The sequence below is a fragment of the Lynx rufus genome, unplaced genomic scaffold, assembly GCF_022079265.1.
Source record: "Lynx rufus isolate CCGP_SWC_20201006 ecotype Redwood Valley unplaced genomic scaffold, mLynRuf1.p SCAF_6, whole genome shotgun sequence".
In the NCBI taxonomy this organism is placed as follows: Eukaryota; Metazoa; Chordata; class Mammalia; order Carnivora; family Felidae; genus Lynx; species Lynx rufus.
In genome coordinates, this window is record NW_025814878.1 from 91,608,096 (window position 1) to 91,629,144 (window position 21,049).

Sequence of the window (21,049 nt, forward strand, 5' to 3'; positions counted from 1 at the left end):
TATAATTTGGCTGTTGTAAATAACGCTGTAATAAACTAAGAGTGCATGAATTAGTGTATTTTTGTATTCTTTTGGTAAACACCCAGTAGTTTGATTGCCGGATCATACAGTAGTTCTATTTTCAACTCTGTGAAGAACCTCCATATTGTTTTCCACAGTGGCTATACCAATTTGCATTCCCACCAACAGTGCACAAGGATTCCTTTATCTCCACATCCTCGCCCACACTTATTGTTATTGATTTTAGCCATTCTGACAGGTGGGAGGTGATATCTCATTGTAGTTTTGATTTGCATTTCCCTGATAAGTGATGAAGAACATCTTTTTGTATATCTGTTAGCCATTTGTATGTCTTCTTTGGAGAAGAAGAATGTCTTCTGCCCATTTTTAACTGAATTATTTTTGGGGGGTATTCAGTTTTATAAGTTCTTTATATACTTTGGATACTAACCCTTTATCAGACATGTCATTTGCAATATCTTCTCCCATTCCACAGGTTGCTTTTTAGCTTTGTTGACTGTCTTCTTTGCTGTACATTAGCTTTTTATTTTGATGTAGTCCCAGGAGTTTAGTTTTGTGTTTGTTTCCCTTGCCTCAGAAGACATATCTAGAAAAAAGTTGCTATGATCAAAGTCAAAGAACTCACTGCCTGTGTTCTCTGCTAGGATTTTTATGGTTTCAAGTCTCCAAAATAGATTTTGTTTTAAATTGCAGCAAAAGTATATTAAATCTAATTAACCCCAAACTTCTCCAACATATAGGCATTTGCTGCCTCTGTATCTGCCATAGTATTACTAGTTAACATATATGCCAGCCACAGTACTAAGAACTCTACATACTCTAATCCATTTAAAACTCACAAATCTGTGAGGTGAGGATTAGGATTATCTTCATTTTATTTTTTATTTTTGAGAAAGTAGGGGAGAGGGGGAGAGTGAAAGAGAGAGAGAATCTTAAGTAGGCTCCACATTCAGCATGGAGCCTCATGAGGGGCTCAACCCCAGAACCCTGGGATCATGACCTAAACTGAAATCAACAAACATTCAAATGACTGAGCTACCCAAGCGCTCCAGATTATCTTCATTTTAAAAAAGAGGAAACTCTGGGCGCCTGTGTGGCTCAGTCAGTTAAGCATCTGACTTCAGCTCAGGTTATGATCTTGCGGTTCATGAGTTCAAGCCCTGTGTTGGGTTCTGTGCTTACAGCTCAGAGCCTGGAGACTGCTTCAAATTCTGTGTCTTCCTCTCTCCCTGTCCCTCCCCCCTCATGCTCTGTCTCTCTCTCAAACGTAAAAAAATTTTTTTTAATGAGGAAACAAATACAGATTAGAAAATTTACTCTAAGGGGCCCCTGGGTGGCTCAGGTGGTTAAGCATCTGACTTCAGCTCAGGTCATGATCTCATGGTTCATGGGTTCGAGCCCCACGTCAGGCTCCATGCTGACAGCTCAGAGCCTGGAACCTGCTTCAGTTTCTGTGTCTTCCTCTCTCTCTGCCCCTCCCCTGCTCATGGTCTGTCTCTCTCTCTCTCTCTCTCTCTCTCTCTCAAAAATATATAAAACATTTAAAAAAAAAAAAAAGAAAAGAAAAGAGAAGAAGAGAAAAGAAAATTTACTCTAAATCACATAGCTGATTGTCAAGTCTGGGATTGAATTTTATGCTACCTGTAAGTCAAAAGTTAGCCTACTACTGTTTAATGGATGCTGACAGAAGACACAGACTCCTGCATTAGAGACAAAGAACTTTATTACTCCTATCACAAGAAGCAGCAAGAGAGCCAACATGTGTCATTCTCCTTAACCCTAAGTTCCTGGGGGGCAACATGACATAGTCCAGATGAATGGTCAAGTAGAGTAGGTTTGCACTACAAGGGAACACAGAGAAACAATCAACTTTGTAGCAGGCAGTAAGCAAGCCTCCTCTATATACCAGGAAGATATTTCTTCATCCCTCAAGGCTGCTTACTAAAATCACAGCTGTGAGAAATGGCCTGGTAAAGAGTGATCATGACCATGTTTTCATGACATACCAAGCAAGATATGTAGGATCAGAAGAGACCCTTGGAGGTGTTTTCCCAACACTGATGTGTGCCAGAGAGAAAACTCAAACTAAACAAATACAACACCAGAGTCTGGACTATTGACCACTATTAATAAAACATTCAAAAACTTCACCTTTGTTCCCTAAATTTAAAACTATAATTACTGAGGTCATTAAGGCCTCTGGCTAAACACAACATATTTATTTCCATTACCACCACAACAAAAGAAAAAAAAAAGTCTCAATAATTTAAAAGGACTGAAGTCATACAAAATATGTTCTCAGACTAAAATGAAATTACGTTAAAAATCAGTAACAGCAGCAAGTTTAGAAACTTCAAAAATACATAGTAATTAACACTCAAAATAACCAGTAAGTCAAAGAACAAACAAGGAAATACTTTCAAATGAATGAAAACGAAACATGACATAGCCAAAACTCACGGAATGCATCTAAGGCCGTGTTCAGAGGGAAGTTTTGGCTATAAATGCCTACATTAAAAATGAGAAAGAAAAAAAAAAAAAAAACTCAAATCAGTAACCTAAACTTTGACCTTAAGAAACTAGAAGAGCAAACTAAACCCAAAGCAAACGGAAGGAAATAATAAAGATTAATAAGTGATAATAACAAAAATTAAACACACAAGAATAGAAACACAGTAGAGAAAAATTAACAAAACCAAAAGACAGTAATTTGAAAAGATCCAAAAAATTGACAAACCTCAAATTCAATGACAAAAAAAAAAAAAAAACAAAAACGACTTAAATGAAAAAATGAGATCATTACCAACCGTATAGAAATAAAAAGGATCACTGAAACTAACATCAGATGTTAATTATATCTCTATTTTTTTTTAAAAAAAGGATTGTAGGGGCGCCTGGGTGGCGCAGTCGGTTAAGCGTCCGACTTCAGCCAGGTCACGATCTCGCGGTCCGTGAGTTCGAGCCCCGCGTCAGGCTCTGGGCTGATGGCTCAGAGCCTGGAGCCTGCTTCCGATTCTGTGTCTCCCTCTCTCTCTGCCCCTCCCCCATTCATGCTGTGTCTCTCTCTGTCCCCAAAATAAATAAACATTAAAAAAAAAAAATTAAAAAAAAAAAAAAAAGGATTGTAAGAAAATACTATGAACAAGTGTACACATCAATTAGATAACTTAAATGGACAAATTCCTAGAAAACACAAATTACCAAAACTGACTCAAGAAGAAATAGAAAATTTGAATAGATTTATAATAAGAGTGAATTAGTAATTTTAAAGCACCCCACAAAGAGAAGCATAAGCCCAGAAAGATTCACTGGTTAAATTCTACCAAATGTTTAAAGTAAAATTAACACCAATCCTTGACAACCTCGTCCAAAAAAACCACAAGAGCAGGAAATAGTTTTACAAACTCATTATATAAGACCAATATTACCGTGATACCAAAATAAGACAATGACATCACAAGAAAACTACAAACCCACATCCTTTATCGATAAACACAAAAATCCTCCACAAAATACTAGCAAATCAAATCCAGCAACATATAAAAAGAATCATACAGAATAATCAAGGGGGATTTATCCCACGAATATCCCAGCAAGATTGGTTTAACATCCAAAAACCAATTAATGCAACACACGATATTAATAAAGGACAAATCCCTAAGATAATCTCAACAGGTGGAGAAAAAGCACATGACAAAATCCAATACCCTTTCATGATGAGAATGCTCAATTACAATTAGAAGGAAATTTTCTCAATCTGATAAAGGGCATCTACAGAAATCATATATCCAATATCATAGGTCATGCTAAAAGACTGAATGCTTTCCCTCTAAAATGAGGAACAAGATGGGTGTCCACTACTGCCACTTCTATTCAACATTACATTGGAGATTCTAGCTAGGGAAATTAATCAAAAATGGAGAAATAAAAAGCCTCCAGATTGGAAAGTAAGGAGTAAGATTATCTCTATTTGTGAGACATAACCTCCTAAGGAATCCACTAAAACCGATTAGTACTAACAGAGTTCCATAGGTTGCAGGATATAAGATCAACATGCAAAAATCAACTGGACTTCTATACACTAGCAAGAAACATTCCAAAAATGAAATAAAGAAAATAACTCCACTTACAATGACATTAAAGAATAAAATACTTAGGTATAAATTTAACAAATATAGTACTCAATCTTGTTGAGAAAAATTAAAGAAAACCTTAAGAAATAAAGGACGGAAGGTGCCTAGGTGGGCTCGGTTAGTTGAGCATCCAACTTGATTTCAGCTCAGGTCATGATCCCAGAGACATGGAATCGAGCCCCACATTGGGCTCCATGATGAGCATGGTGCCTGCTTGGGATTCTCCCTCTCTCTCCTTCTGCCCCTCTCTTCCACTTGCACTCTATCTCTCTATAATAAAATTTTAAAAAATAATTTAAAAATAAAATAAAAAACATCCCATGTTCATGAATAACACTTAATATTCAGATGGCAATACTCCCCAAATTGATCTACATATTCTCTGCAATCCTAGTCTGAATCCTAGCTGATTTATCTGTAGAAAGTGGTAAGTAAATCCTAAAATTCTTAAGAAAATACAAGGAACCAGAATAACTAAAATAATCTTGAAAAAAGAATAAAATTCATTTAATTCTCCTACTTCTCAATTTCGAATCTTACTACAAAGCTACAGTAGTCAACATTCAAGACCACAATAGTACTGCCACAATGATAAGCATACAGCTCCAAGAAATAAAATTAAGAGTCCAGAAATAAACCAACTTATAGTCAAGAGTAACAATTTGGTGAGGAAAGAACAGCTGTTTCAACAAATGATGCTAGAACAACTGGATATCCACATGCAAAAAAAATGAAGTTGGGACTCCTACTTCATATCATATACAAAAATTAACTCAAAATGGACCACAGACCCAAATATAAAAACTAAAATTATAAAACTCGTAGAGAAAGCCAGAGGAGTAAATCTTCATGACCTTCCTTTAGACAAAGCCTTCTTAGATCTGACATCAACAGTACAAAAGAAAAAAACAGACGAGACTTAACATAAATTAATAACTTTTGTGTTGCAAAAGATAACCATCAAAATGAAATGACAATCTTGGGGCGCCTGGGTGGCGCAGTCGGTTGGGCGTCCGACTTCAGCCAGGTCACGATCTCGCGGTCCGTGAGTTCGAGCCCCGCGTCAGGCTCTGGGCTGATGGCTCAGAGCCTGGAGCCTGTTTCCGATTCTGTGTCTCCCTCTCTCTCTGCCCCTCCCCCGTTCATGCTCTGTCTCTCTCTGTCCCAAAAATAAATAAAAACGTTGGAAAAAAAAATTTAAAAAAAAAAAAAAAAAATGAAATGACAATCCTAAGCATAGGAGAAAATATTTGTAAATCATAGATCTTATAATGGACTTGTATCCAGAATATGTAAAGAATTAACACTCAACAATAAAAAGAGGACTCAATTAAAAAATGTACAAAGGATTTGAAAAGACATTCCAAGGATATACAAATTAACCAATAAGCACATGAAAAGATGCTCAACATCATGTGTCATTAGAGAAATGCAAATCAAAACCAGTGTTATGTTATCATTTCACATCCACTAGGATGGCTACATTCAAAAACAACTGTGGATGACAATGGTGGAGAAAGTGAAACCATCATATACCGCTAAGATGTAAAATAGTGCAGCCACTTTGAAAAAGTTCGTCAGTTCCTCAAAAGCCTAAGCACAGAATTAATTACCCTACAACCTAGTAATTCCACTCCCAGATATATACATAAAATAAAAAAGACATCCACAAAAAAAAACTTGTACACAAATACTCACTACAGCATCATTCCTATTAGCCAAAATGTAGAAACCCAAATGTCCATCAACTGCTGAACAGAGAAGTATCATTTGACAATAAAAAGGAATGAAATATTGATATAGGCTACAACACGGATGAAACTTTAAAATATTGTGCTAAACAAACCATTATTCAAAATACCCAAGATATGAAAGCAATGCCAGTGTTCACCCATAGATGAATAGATAAAAAGATGTGGTATATTATACAATGAACTATTCGGTCATTAAAAAAAAAAATGCATTCTTATACACCAACAATGAAGCAACAGAAGAGAAATCAAGGAATCGATCCCATTTACGGTTACACAAAAAACCATAAAATACCTAGGAATAAATCTAACCGAAGAGGTGAAAAACCGGTAACGCTGAAAACTATAGAAAGCTTATGAAAGAAACTGAAGAACACACAAAAAAATGGAAAAAGATTCCATGCTCCTGGATAGGAGGAACAAATATTGTTAAAATGTCGATACTACCCAAGGCAATCTACATATTCAATGCAATCCCAGTCAATCCCTACCAACATTCTTCAGAGAGCTAGAACAAATAATCCTAAAATTTGTATGGAACCAGAAAAGACCCCAAATAGCCAAAGCAATCTTGAAAAAGAAAACCAAAGCAGGAGGCATCACAGTCTCAGACTTCAAGCTATACTACAAAGCTGTAATCATCAAGACAGTATGGTACTGGCACATGAACACTCAGATCAATGGAACAGAGAACCCAGAAATGGACCCACAAACGTATGGCCAACTAATCTCTGACAAAGCAGGAAAGAATATCCAATGGAATAAAGACAGTCTCTTCAGCAAGTGGTGCTGGGAAAACTGGACAGCGACATGCAGAAGGAACCTGGACCACTTTCTTACACCATACACAAAAATAAACTCAAAATGGATGAAAGACCTCAACGTAAGACAGGAAGCCATCAAAATCCTCGAGGAGAAAGCAGGCAAAACCTCTTTGATCTTGGCCGCGGCAACTTCTTACTCAACACATCTCCGGAGGCAAGGGAAACAAAAGCAAAAATAAACTTACTGGGACCTCATCAAAATAAAAATCTTCTGCACAGCAAAGGAAACCATCAGTAAAACTAAAAGGCAACCGTGAGAATGGGAGAAGATATTTACAAATGACATATCAGATAAAGGGTTACTATCCAACATCTATAAAGAACTGATCAAACTCAACACCCAAAAACCAAATAATCCAGTGAAGAAATGGGCAAAAGACATGAAGAGACACTTCTCCAAAGAAGACATCCAGATGGTCAACTGACACATGAAAAAATGCTCAACATCACTCATCATCAGGGAAATACAAATCAAAACCACAATGAGATATCACCTGACACCTGTCAGAATGGCTAACATTAACAACTCAGGCAACAACAGATGTTGGTGAGGATGAGAAGAAGGAGGATCTCTTCTGCATTGTTGGTAGGATTGCAAGCTGGTGCAGCCACTCTGGAAAACAGTATGGAGGTTCCTCAGAAAACTAAAAATAGAACTACCCTACAACCCAGCAATTGTACTACTAGGCATTTATCCAAGGGATACAGGTATGCTGTTTGAAAGGGACACATGCACCCCAATGTTTATAGCAGCACTATCAACAATAGCCAAAGTATGGAAAGAGCCCAAATGTCCATCGATGGATGAATGGATAAAGAAGATGTGGTATATATATACAGTGGAGTATTACTCGGCAATCAAAAAGAATGAAATCTTGCCAACTGCAACTACGTGGATGGAACTGGAGGGTATTATGCTAAGTGAAATTAGCCAGAGAAAGACAAAAATCATATGACTTCACTCATATGAGGACTTTAAGAGACAAAACAGATGAACATAAGGGAAGGGAAATAGAAATAATATAAAAACAGGGAGGGAGACAAAACAGAAGAGACTCATAAATATGGAGAACTGAGGGTTGCTGGAGGGGTTCTGGGAGGGGGGATGGGCTAAATGGGTAAGGGGCATTAAGGAATCTACTGAAATCATTGCTTCACTATATACTAATTTGGATGTACATTTTAAAAAATAAAAAATAAAGTTAAATCAAAAAAAAAAAAAAAAAGAGGGCAAACTTCCAGTAGAATGATGGATATAGTTAACAATACTATATTATATAACTGAAAAGTTGCTATGTGAGTAAATTTTACATGTTCTCACCATAACCACAACAAAATGGTAATTATGTGAGGTGAAGGATGTGTTAACTAGCCTTACTGTGGTAAAACATTTCACAAGGCATACATGTATCAAATCATCACATCTGACACCTGAAACTTACAAAATGTTATATGTCAATTAGGTCTCGATAAAGCTGGCAAAGAAAAACATACTATATAATACCATTTATATAAAGTCCAAAAAATAGTCAGAATTAACTTGTGATATTAAGAGTCAGACAGTGGCTAATTTTCGGTGGAAGATAGGAGATAGTGAATGGGAGGACGCATAAGGTGCACAGGTGAGAGGAACATTCTATTTCTTAACTCTGTTAATGTTCACTTTGTGATACTTCACAGAGCTATACAATTACAATCTGTGCACTTTTCTGTGTGTGTTACACTTAAATTTTAAAGTTGTTTTTTTTTTTTAATATTTTGAGAGAGGGGGAGAGAGCGCGCGCGCACACGTGTAAAGGAGGCGCAGAGAGAAAGGGAGAGTGAGTTTCCCAAACAGGCTCCACACTGTCAGCACAGAGCCCAATGCAGAGCTCAATCTCATGAACTGTGAAATCATGACCTGACCCAAAACCAAGAGTCGGATGCTCAACTGCCTGAGTCAGCCAAGCACCCCAAATTTTAAAGTTTTTTAAAAGAAACATGGTTTTTGCTTTAAAAAATTACATGTGACAATACATGGAGACACCATAGACACATCTATAAAAAATAGATCTTCTCAAAGACACTCTTCTATTCATTTCCACAGGAAAATATACACTATTTTTATCATGAAAGGATAAAGTAACTGTAATTGAATTAGCAATAATGGACTTCACTAAGGATATAAGTTAAAACAAAGGGAAAAAAAGCATGGGGCTTGGGTCAGATGATCTGAGCTTGACACTCTTCTATGCCCACATAGATGTTATTTAGAAATCTCACTGACCTCTTATGAGAAGGGAGAGAAATTTGAAAGTGCTTCCCTAGCACATGCTAAACACTAAACGTCTATCAAATGTTTACTTCCCTTCATGCTATTTCTTTCCACCAACTTCAATAACCAACAGTGTTCCTGTATACAGTAGGTACATTTTCCACTTCTCAGACAGGACCATGTATTTCACTCCAACTGCTACTTTATTTGGCTTTAAGTTACTCACTCTAACATCAAAATCAAGACTCACCCAATGCTACTACCATCTGAGTCTAAGTCTTCCAAAACAGAATTTTTCAGCCTTCCCACTACAACACAGATCCACCTAAAAGACATAAATCCTATTTCCACCCACAATACTTATACCTGCTAAATATATCCCAGACATTTCTTCTTTAATATATAGTTATGATACGTAAATTACATATATCTGCAGAATAACTATTCAGAGATTCTACTGACAACTGACTTTTCAAATAAAGCCTAAATTAAACATCATCATTAGAAGTAAATACTACCACCTCTCTATTCTCTTTAATGTATATTATTAGCTTTAAATTTTCAGCCTAGAAAATTAAAGATGAACTCTTATAAATTAAACCTTCTTGTGCTTTCACAAGCCACATATTTAATAAAGCAACTAAATGCGAAATTTCGGTACTAAGGAGTCCCTTTTCTTCTAGTCACGGAAAGGCAAAGTTTCATTGCTGTGCAAAGCCAATAGCTATTCTTTCAGGCAAGTACTTAAGAAAATGTAAACAGAAAAAACACCTCACATTAATACTCGCACTTAAGGTGAATGGGAAGGGATGAATGGTGAAAACAACTGAAAATGGCTACAAAACCATACTCACGGCCTCAAAATGCAAATGGCTATCCTTTAAGAAACTTTGAATCTTGTCTTTGGGTAAAATACTGAATCGAAATCGAAGGAGATCCATTTCTTGTTGAATGAACCAGCGTCTAAGATCCTCACTGAAATCAAAACAGAGAAATGATAAGTATAAATGAAAAGTCCACTGATTATTTTAAAAGTCCATGGATTATTAAATCAAGAAATTTTTATGAAATAAAACTCAAATATGAGCAAGATGCCAACAGACAGAAGTTAAAAGCACACATGTCGTCTATTATGATAAACAGTATACAGAGCACATACCACAATCTTCAAGGATGTGAACATTGGGAGAGGTATTATGAATATAGAATTAAATACAGAATACCTTGAGCCTAGCTGATTATCCAACAGTTCATTGCATTTAACTGCAAAACGGTCATTCACATCAGAAAATGGGGTATTCCTTCAGTCTAAGGTGGTTTCATCAGTGCCAAATCAACACCAAAAAAATTTTGTTTAACATTTATTTTTGACAGGGAGGGAGAGACAGAGCATGAGCAGTGGAGGGTCAGAGAGAGAAGGAGACACAGAATCTGAAACAGGCTCCAGGCTCTGAGCTGTCACCACAGAGCCCGACGCGGGGCTCGAACTCACAAACGGAGATCATGACCTGAGCCGAAGTCAGACGCTCAACTGACTGAGCCACCCAGGCGCCCCAACACCAAAATTTTTAAAGGTCACTTTATCTCTGAATAGATTATGATCAGATAAACTCTTAAAGTAAACTTTGTTTACAGCTTTATAGTTAATAATTTCACAAAATTTAATATGCACAACTACATCTTGATTTTTGAAAAAGCAACAAATATAAATTCATAAAATACATAATGGTTATTACTATTGTCACAAAATAATTATACTACTATAGATAAAATATGATGTAGTTCCCCCCCCTCAAAGGGACTTTCACAGATTGTCAGCAATTCATTGACTGCATAAATTACATAAACTGCACATTCATCTTTACAAAAGAAAACCTCCAGAACCAAAGATGGTCGTGGATAGGATCACCTGTCCAGGGATAAGTGGGATACTAAACAATTCAAGATTCTCATTTGATAAGACTCTTAACAGAAAGAAACAGAAAAGAAACTTACACTAAGTATATTATTTAGCTAAAATTAGTACAGAAAAAAAAAAAAACAGTTTAAAAAAAAAAAGAAAAAGGCAACTAACTCCTTCTCCCTCTGGGTGGCACTGTAGACTTACAAGAAACCAACTAGCAAAGGGAAAATAGCTTACACCTGTACTAAATTCAAGTCTATGTTTGAGGTATTATTTCTTATAAATAGTGCCACTTTTTTTCTGAGAAAACAGGATCAAAAAGTTCTTTCTTACCGAAATCCCCCCACCCCCACAATTGCAAATCCCAAATGAAGAGCCTCTCCCATAAAACTAGTAAGTGTTTCAACAGGCAAGTTTTACAATAGAATTTTTTACAATTTTTTTTAGTAAACAACTGGCTTCAAACAATTTGCAACAACAGTGTTCAACCCATGAATCACCAGCTTCTGATGTTATTCTGAGTTTTCCTATGTGCAGTACAATACATGTCAGCTTCCCACGTACCAATTTGTAACCCAAGATAGCAGCTTTGACTATGAGAGTCTAAACGTATACTCACGACTGGCAATAAGCAAGGCGTAAAATAAAGTGAGAAATATGATCTCTTCTTCGGCGTTCATATTCATTTTCTACATTTTCCTTAAAAATAATGACACATGAATAACATAAACACATTAGAATGTTAAGAGGTATAAAGAAAAATGGAGTCAATATAAGCCAATGCTAAAATAAAAGTTTCAAAAACAAATTTCATAATATGTAATTACCATTTTACTTATGTTAGCAAACAAGTGACACTGAGATCTGACCTGATCTCAAACAAAACCTCCTGGGTTTGGACTCTCTTCCTATCAACTCCTCTCTTAACTTTCTTTCTTACCCAGCATATATCCAGGGTTCTCCCCTCTTCCACCACCTCCGGCATGAACCTTCATTTAACCATCTGGCCAAACCTAGATTCTAAATAAATCTGCAGTCCTATTCCCAAAACACTAAGAATTTCTGGGGGAAAAAAATACACAATTACTGAGAATTTGGAATATTAAAAATTCACAACCTCTAACCTGAACTGGACTTTTATGCACCAAGAAATTCTTATTCAAGTCCAACACAGTAAGAGCAAACATGTCTTGAGCATTTATGAGGTACACTTACAGCACTGTTGTAAGCATGTTTAATCTATTAACTCACTTAATCTTTAAAAAAAACTCTCATGAGGTAAGCACTACTATATCCCTATTTTAAATATGAGGAAACCGCCTAGGTGGCTCAGTCAGTTAAGCATCCAACTTCAGCTCAGATCATGATCTCACGGTTCATGAGTTTTAGCCACGCAACAGGCTCTGCTCTGACAGCTCAGAGCCTGGAGCCTGCTTTGGATTCTGTGTCTCCCTCTCTCTTTCTGCCCCTCCCCTGCTCACACTCTGTCTCTTTCTCAAAAATATATAAAAATTAATAAAAAAAATTTTTTTTAAGGAGGAAACTGAGGCACAGGGATGTTCTGAAATTTTTCCAGAGTCATAAAGCTTATTAAACAATAGAACAGAGATTTGACACATAATCATCTCTTTCCTCACTGTTAGAAAAGCTGCTTCAGTCTTCACTACTTGACCCAAGCTCCCTACCACGCCATCTTCTCTCTCAACAGAGAACTTCACTTACTTTACAGAAAATAAAGGCCACCAGGCCAACTTCTTCAGCTCCAAGCTTGTGCATCCACTGTATTACTTTCCCTTCCATCTCTATGGACAAAGGATCTCCCCCTCCTCCTGAATAAGCTCATCCCTAAACCTGAACCATGCAATCCATCTGCTCTTGGCTCCTAAAGATCTTGATTTATCAAATGCTCTCTCCAAGTATCTTTAAGCTCCCCTCCTCTTCCTCTCTTCTAGATTTTTTCACTCAGCTTATAAGCATGTTCAAGTGTCTCCTGTTATGTGTCCTCTCTTTTTCCCTACAAATTCTTCTATATTCAGACCTATTTCTCCCGTCTTTTCAGCTAGCCATCTTAAAAGAGTACATATTCTATACCCACCTCTCTCCTCCAAACACTGTCCTCATTTTGGCTTCTGCCTCTATCTACAACTCATCTATCCGTACAACTCATCTTACATGAGCCTAAGCTTCTGAAATTATGTGGTTAAGAGTATCACCTGAGACAAAATGTCCAGTTCTAATCTTGGCCCCACCATTTACCATCTCATAAGCCTGGGCCAGTTACTCAGCCTATCAATAACTCTGTACCTTTATCTATAAAATAGGGATGACAATTGTACCTGCTTCATAAGACTATTAACTATATTACATGGATTAATATATGTAATGTGCTTAGGGCAAACTCTGGGATACACTAAGCATAATATGAATGCTTGCTGTTATTATTCCTATGGGATCAGTATTTACATCATAATCATCATTATGGAAACTCCAAATTTCCTTGGCTACCATGCCACTATTATCCCTGCTGATCTCCCACCTCTCAGGCAGCTCCTTCTCAATCTCCTTCCCAGACTCCCCCAATTCTACTTCACCTTCAGTACTGATATTCTTCACATCTTGTCCTCCATCGTCTTCTCACTCAAATATTTCCCTCCTCCTGATGATTCCAACCTTCTTCGTAAATCCATACTCCCAACTCCAGCCTTAAGTCCAAGCTATATGCATATCCAATCATCTACTACACAGTTCCACTAGAACCTCAAATTCTTGTCTAGAACTCAACATGTTCCTTCTAAGACTTGCTTCTCCTCCTATATGTCACATCTCAAAACACTACCACCATCCATAGTTGTCCTAACCAGAAACCTAAGGTGTCATTCATAACTCTCTTTTACCTTCTCCCTGTAAGGTCACTAAAATCTTTTGATTCTACCTTCATAATATCATTATACTAGTCCTCTTCTCCAATTCAAATCACTCTCATCCTTTTCTCCAATTCGAATCACTCTCATTATGTCCAAGCTACTTGGTTTTCCTCCCACAGACATGGCCCTCTCAATCTGCTATCTTCCCAAAATAAAAATCTGATCACATCTATCGAGTTTCAGTTCCAGCACTACCTGGAACTTTAACACCTTCCCAAACCTTCCCAAGCTGGGCTGGGTAATCCTATGTGCTCTTGGAGTTCCTGGAACACATATTTAGAAACAGTACTCATCCTGTGGTGCACAGGGTACATCTGGCAATGTCTGGAGATACATACCAGGTAGAAGCCAGAGATGCTACTGAGCACCCTACAATGCACAGGACAGTCCCTACACCAAGAAATTATCAGGCCCAAATGTCAGTAGTTCCGAGGCTGAGAAACCCTGCTGTATTATAATCGTCTGACTATATATGGCAATCATTCCTAGTGGACTGCAGATATACCTTCAGGCACAGTCCATGCTATTTTAGTCTTTTTAAAAGCCCTGTGCCTAATACAAGATATTTTCCACAACCAAGACTCAGTATATAAATATATACAAACTGAAAAACATTTCTTTCCCATGTTTACTTACTCTGAAGGAAAACTTGAGCCTTCTTATCTCAGCCTCCAACTTACTCTGGTATTGCTCGGTTCCTTTCACATGGCTCACACCAAGATTTTCGACTGTTTTTAGCACTAGAAATTTTTTAAAAACAGAAGAAAGAAAAATGTATGAATGCAAGATTTTTTTTTTAGAAGACAGCACACACACAAGCAGAGAAGAGGGACAGAGAGGGAAAGGGAAGGGGGGAGGGACAAGGAGAGGGACAGGGAGAGAGAATCTTAAACAGGCTCTGCGCTCAGCACAGAGCCCAACGCAGGGCTTAATCCCACGATCCTGGGATCATGACTTGAGGTGAAATCAAGAGTTGGAGGGGCGCCTGGGTGGCGCAGTCGGTTAAGCGTCCGACTTCAGCCAGGTCACGATCTCGCGGTCCGTGAGTTCGAGCCCCGCGTCGGGCTCTGGGCTGATGGCTCAGAGCCTGGAGCCTGTTTCCGATTCTGTGTCTCCCTCTCTCTCTGCCCCTCCCCCGTTCATGCTCTGTCTCTCTCTCTCTGTCCCAAAAATAAATAAACGTTGAAAAAAAAAAAAAAAAAAAAAAGAAATCAAGAGTTGGATGCTCAAGTGACTGAGCTATCCAGGCGCCCCAAGATAGTTTTTAAAAACTAAATCCCAAGACAAAGCCTATGAACAATTCCATAATTACTTGTTTTTAAAAGATAAGTTATAGGGGCACCTGGATGGCTCAGTCAGTTAAGCATCCAACTCTTAATTCCAGCTCAGGTCATGATCTCACGGTTCAGGAGCTCTAGCCCTGCATCAGGGCTCTGCATTGACAGGGAGGAGCTTGCTTGGGATTTTCTCTCTCCTCTCTCTGTTCCTCCCCTGCTTGTGTTCTCTCTCTCTCAAAGAAAACAAACTTGAAAAAATAAATAAAAGATAACAAGTTGTAATAGTTTTATTTTCTGCAAGTACATTATATAAATTATATAAATTTATAAGAAGATAATCTCCATCCATGTGCAGAAAATATTCATGTCCCATACCACAATACCAGGATTCTCAGAGAGTGAAGGGTGGGGAATAATCATTGTTGTACTGAGCCACCATTGTCGAGGAATGCAAGTGTGCTGGTATGAAAAAAAAAATTAAGTACCCTTGTTTGCATCCCTTCTATGGAACTGTTAGTTTGTTTCAATTACTCAGCATAGAATCATCAGAAAAAACAGCCCTTCCTTTCCTGATGAAGTAGAGGAGAAGACACAACAGTGAAGAAGCAAAGCCCTCCAATGATGCAAGTGAACTGTCCTGATTAGATGCATATTGTTCAAAGGTTCCTTGTCAATTCTTTCTCAGATTAATTCTACTTCCATCAATATAAAAAGCATTTTTGTAATTCAAGGATGAAAAACTAAAAATGAATCCTGAACATAAATCCATGTCCCACAGGTACCTCCTTATTACAGTATCTCAAACTAAACTCATCATCTTCCCCTCAGTCCTGCCCCTCTTCCTATCATCCCCATCTCAACTAGCATAGTTTTTTTTTTTTTAATTTTTATTTATGTTTGAGAGAGGGAGAGACAGAACGTAAGCAGGGAAGGGGCAGAGAGAGAGGGAGACACAGAATCTGAAGCAGGCTCCAGGCTCTGAGCTGTCAGCACAGAGCCTGATGTGGAGCTTGAACTCATGAACCATGACAGCATGACCCAAGCCAAAGCCGGATGCTTAACCAACTGAGCCACTCAGGCACCCCTCCACTAGCACAGTTTCTAACCACACCATCCAGACTGGAATTTCAGCCACCCCCACTGGCCCCCTCACTCCTCACATCCAAACAACTCCCAAATCCTGTCAGGAATACCTCCTCAGTATCCCTTAAATCTCTCCCTGCCTACACACTGCCACTTGTCACTGCCTTAGTTCAGGCACTTACTAGCTCGCCCCTTAAGTGCCAAATCCAAGGGACACTCTTCAATCATCCTCTTAATCTCCATGAAGCATCTGACACTGCTAAGGTTCCTAAAACCCTTTTCTCCCTTGTCTTCACTCTTTCAGTCAACAGACACTAAGTGCCCCCTCTGTGTATTAGCAGTTGTCACTCTGCTCTTCTAAAAATGATGAACAGTTTCTCACCTTACCTTCTGATTTTCCCACAGGGATATCCTGGAACATAAACTCAGAAAACACTGCTTTTATTTCTGTTTCAATTCATGCCTAGCTTATTTCTTTCTTCCACTAGCACACAGAGGATAAGTAGGCCACATCCTGCCTACACCCTGATATTACACTGTTAGCTTGGCAAAAAAATGCCCTTTGTTATCCATTCTTCTCCATTTGCTCTGAACTTGTCACTGTTCCCTCAGATAGAACATTCTCTCTTTTGCCTCCCAGCCTTAGTACAGTTTGTTATCTTTGACTGAAAAAACCTTTAACTACTTCTCTTTTCAGAAATTTCTACTCATCCTTCAAGGTCCAGATTACACTTCAACTTCTCTAAGAAGTCTTACTTAATCAAACTAAGTCACCCCTGCTTCTGATTTAAGAGCATTACTATTTGGGGCGCCTGGGTGGCTCAGTCGGTTAAGCATCCACCTTTGACTCAGGTCATGATTGCATGGTTTGTGAGTTCAAGCCCCGCGTCCAGCTCTGTGCTGACAGCTTGGAGCGTGGAGCCCGCTTCGGAATCTGGGTCTCCTTCTCTCTGCCCCTCCCCCACTTGTGCTCTGTGTGTATCAAAAATAAATGTATAAAAAAAACTTTTTTAATAAAAAAAATAAGAGCATTACTATTTACCTCTAGTAAGGCACTTACAATACTAAATTATGATTATTATTTTGGATGCCTTTATGTGCGTACTAGAATACAGCTTCAACAAATATGAGAATTACGTTATTCATCTGGAAATCCCCACCCCAGAATATAGTGGCACTCAATAAATATACACTGAAGAGTAAATAGCAAACCCTCAATAAATATTTCGAGAATGAACTGAATGAAGGAAATTACCCTCATTCATTTCCACAAAGTATAAGTGAAGTTCTCAAGAATATATAAATTCTAATTCAAATATCACTCACATTTAACTCTATCAATAGCCAAGCTTTCAAACTCAATCAAAGATATGTTTTCAGAAGGTGGCTCCAAGTAAAACTGAAGGCTATGAGGATAGCAAGCATTCCTTTGGTCACCTCCCAACCTCAGTCTTCTCCGATTTCCTCCAGAAAACTGCATCTCATTATCTTGGAAGGAAACATAAAAGGGTTAAAAGGATGGCAAATGGAGTTGAAAACAACAAACAACAAGTGTAAAAAACAACTCCACATACACAGCAAAAAACTGAAGGGCATGCATAAAATGTTAAAGTGGTCATCCCGAGGCAATACGTCTTTCTGGATTTTCCAGATTTTCTACAACACACCTGTAACAATTCTGTAGGGAAGGAGGGGGTGTGCACGGTGAAACGCAGGTGGTGGTCATAACTTCCAGCAACATCAAAGTCAAAGTCAAGCGATATTGCCAGTTCACTATAGGTCTGTGTACCACCGTCCTTAGATCTCTACAGTCCCAAGAGTTAAGATGAGATTTTAAACCCGCTGCAATCGTAAATTCAGAGGAAAGCGCGGTAGATTCTGGCTTTCCAGAGAAGAGACTTAATGGTCCGGGTCCAATTCATCACTTCCTATATTATGACCCCGGAAAATAGAACACGTCTTTCTAATCCAGTCCTTCCGAACCCCTTTTAGGAAACATCCTCAAACTCCTATAAAAATTAAGCCCCTCAATCCTACCTGAGCACTCCTCCGACGAAGCTGTTCTCTCCTCAGCTCGCTGACACCTGCGTCTCTGCCTCAACCAACCAATACTCAATACACCCACCCCAGGATGTCATTCTTCTGTTCCCACGGCTCGCAAAGTGCTCTCCCTTCTTTCTCGACCTGCAAGCCTTAACACCAAGACTAATGTCCGTGGTAAAACCACAGAAGATCCTCTTACCTGCAACCACACCAAACACGATACGCAGAAACGCCGATAGGCGCTTTTGTCAGATGGCGGGAGAGTTCATATATGGCCGGAAACGGAAGTGACTGGACCACAAAGCCCGCCCTTCGAACCTCCCGCCCACCCAGCGCGCGCCCTGCGCATGCTCAATGTGGCGCCCCTCGGTTCCTGAGGGTGTGTAATCCACGTTGCCCGCTTAAAGTTTTTTAAGTAGGACTGTTTGTGTCTCCAAATTAAAAGCTGCACGGCCTGTATGTGCAGCCGGTAGCTTTTTGACGATTGCAATTGGGGAACTGGAAGGCTATCGGCAGAATTTCCAGATTCCCAAGAGTGTGGCGCTTTAATCCACAGGCTGGACTGTGGAGCTAGCGGAGGAAGGGAGGAATAGGCGTTTACGGAACTGCTCGGTATTAGAGGTTCTGTTCTTTTCTTCCTTAATCTTTCAGCGACCTTGAGATATTACCCCCATTTTACAGATGAGAAAATAGAAGCTAAAAGATGAACGTTAGTTAGCCTATATATAGTACATATTTTGATTTTTCTATGGGACGTCAAGCCGAGTAAAAACAGATTGTACCTTCATTTCTTCCCCTTCCACGCCTCGCGCATAGTAAGCGCCCCGAAAAAAACTGGAATTAGAATGAATGCACACACGCAGAAATAGCTCCGAGCCTACAGAAATTAGAAGAGATTCGACTCAGAGGGAAGAAGTAGGGGTCGAACAGAATCGGTGAGTCAGCCACAACAGCTCTCCGACTGAGGTCTGTATGGTTTTCAAGAGCTGGAAATAAGCTTCACCTGTGGCCTGTAGGAGGCGTGTCTCACTAAAGTAGCTGAGGAAAGATCTAGTAAAGGTAATTATTGCAGGTGAAGAGCTTTTTGAAATGAAATGTTCAAGTTTCTAGAAATGCAAAATATATTGAAACGGTATCAGATTTCAAAGAACATACCTATCATGGACCAAAATGTGGCTAGCACTGACTTTGTATCAGGACACATTCTAAGTGATTTCCATATCAATTCATTTTATTCTCATAACCCTGTGACATAGCCTTATTATTAACCCATTTTACAGATAAGGAAACTGTAGAACAGGGAAAGAAGTTATCTCAAAGATGACAGAGCCACGTTCAAAGTGAGGGAGAATGTCCCCAAACACCACAGTGCTAACCAGCATACTGTACTAATTACGTGTTATGACAACAGTGCCTCACTTTAATGCTTTCCTATCTGTATCAGACAACATAATTAACATCACCTGGTACAAAGAAGGTATCTGAACGCATGAGAGCTGCCTGAAAAAATCTGGAGCACAGACGATAAGAACATTTATTTGAATGTTCATCTGATCTCTGGATAGGAAAGGAAGGTAAATAAATTATAAAGAAATCTAAAGATTTCACTGTAAAAATGTAAAGTTGGGCATCTAAAAAAAATCAAAACTAGAGGGAAAGTTTACCGTAACTAATACCATCAAGATGCAAAGAGCTTGTGTAAATTAATTAGAAAAAATCCTGACACAAATTGAAAACTGGAAAAAGAACAGCAGCAAATAACTCATAGCCAATAAAATGTGAAAAAATGTTTGTTATTGAGAGCAAAGAAATTTTCCCCAAATTGGCAAGGATTTTACAATGGAAATACCCAGTGCTGAACCAAGTCCAGTACAATGAGCTCACATAGGAATTGATCTTGGTGCTAAAATTCTGGAGTACAATATAGTAATGTGTATTATGAGCCCTAAAAGAATTCATACAGTTTGACCAAATAATTTCAATTGTATGAATCTATGCAGAAATGGACACAAAAATTTGTGTCCAAGTAACTTCATTACATCATTATAAGAGTGAAAACCCAGAAAAAAGAATAAATGAGCAATGATATAGTTGTATCATGGGACATTACACAACCATTCAAAATATATGTTTTTGAAGAATATTGACTCAGGAAAATGCTCAAGATACTACTCACAGCAGAATACATAAAACCACGTATGTCATATGAGCCCAATTTTGCAAAAACAAACAAACAAAAAAACAAAACAAAAAAAACTGACAACAGTCATTTTTAAGTTACTTTTCCTAGTAAAATAAAACTGTAGAAATTTTGGGAACTGTCAAAAAGAAAACCCACCTATGATGTTGCTATCTACTTATGCCATCACCCAGGGACAGGCACTGTTAACATTTTGTTTCAAGCAATAAAATTTCATGGTTGGTGAGAATGAACAAAAGATAGTGGTACCATACCAGTATATTTTTCTGCAATGCTTCTGACTTCCAGAAGGAGGCTGCCCTCTGCAACTCCTTCTCCCTCCAAATGTACACCAATCCACAACCTCCCCTCCTCTTACAATCTGGGCAGATGGTATCCGTCGCAAATAGAATTTTAGGTGCAAGACAGCCACTCTGAGCTATACATAGTTTTTATTTAACTTTTCTTAGCTTTATCTTCAGTCCAGTCTAACAAAATTGGTCTACTGCAAAAATAACAATGCTTTACATTGATAGCGACTAAGCCACTGGCAGTGCAGTAGTATTTTTCTGGTATTTTTAAAGTTCTATTTTAATTATTCAAACACATCTTGGGGACACCTTGGTGGCTCAGTCGGTTGTGCATCCAACTTCAGCT

At 38.4% G+C, this 21,049-nt stretch overlaps 1 protein-coding gene across 1 annotated transcript in view; it reads right to left on the bottom strand.

Moving 5' to 3' along the window:
- Nucleotides 1-18,477, bottom strand: part of PRIM2 (DNA primase subunit 2) — a 358,287-nt gene extending 339,810 nt beyond the window's left edge. Inside the window, exons 1-5 of the mRNA XM_047102680.1 lie at nucleotides 18,413-18,477; nucleotides 17,497-17,658; nucleotides 14,447-14,550; nucleotides 11,506-11,585; nucleotides 9,838-9,958 (exon numbers count right to left, since the gene is read on the bottom strand). Of these exons, the coding sequence (XP_046958636.1) occupies nucleotides 9,838-9,958; nucleotides 11,506-11,585; nucleotides 14,447-14,550; nucleotides 17,497-17,650 (459 nt within the window). The 5' untranslated portion in view covers nucleotides 17,651-17,658; nucleotides 18,413-18,477. The remainder of the gene's footprint in view (nucleotides 1-9,837; nucleotides 9,959-11,505; nucleotides 11,586-14,446; nucleotides 14,551-17,496; nucleotides 17,659-18,412) is intronic.
- Between the last annotated feature and the right edge of the window lie 2,572 nt (nucleotides 18,478-21,049).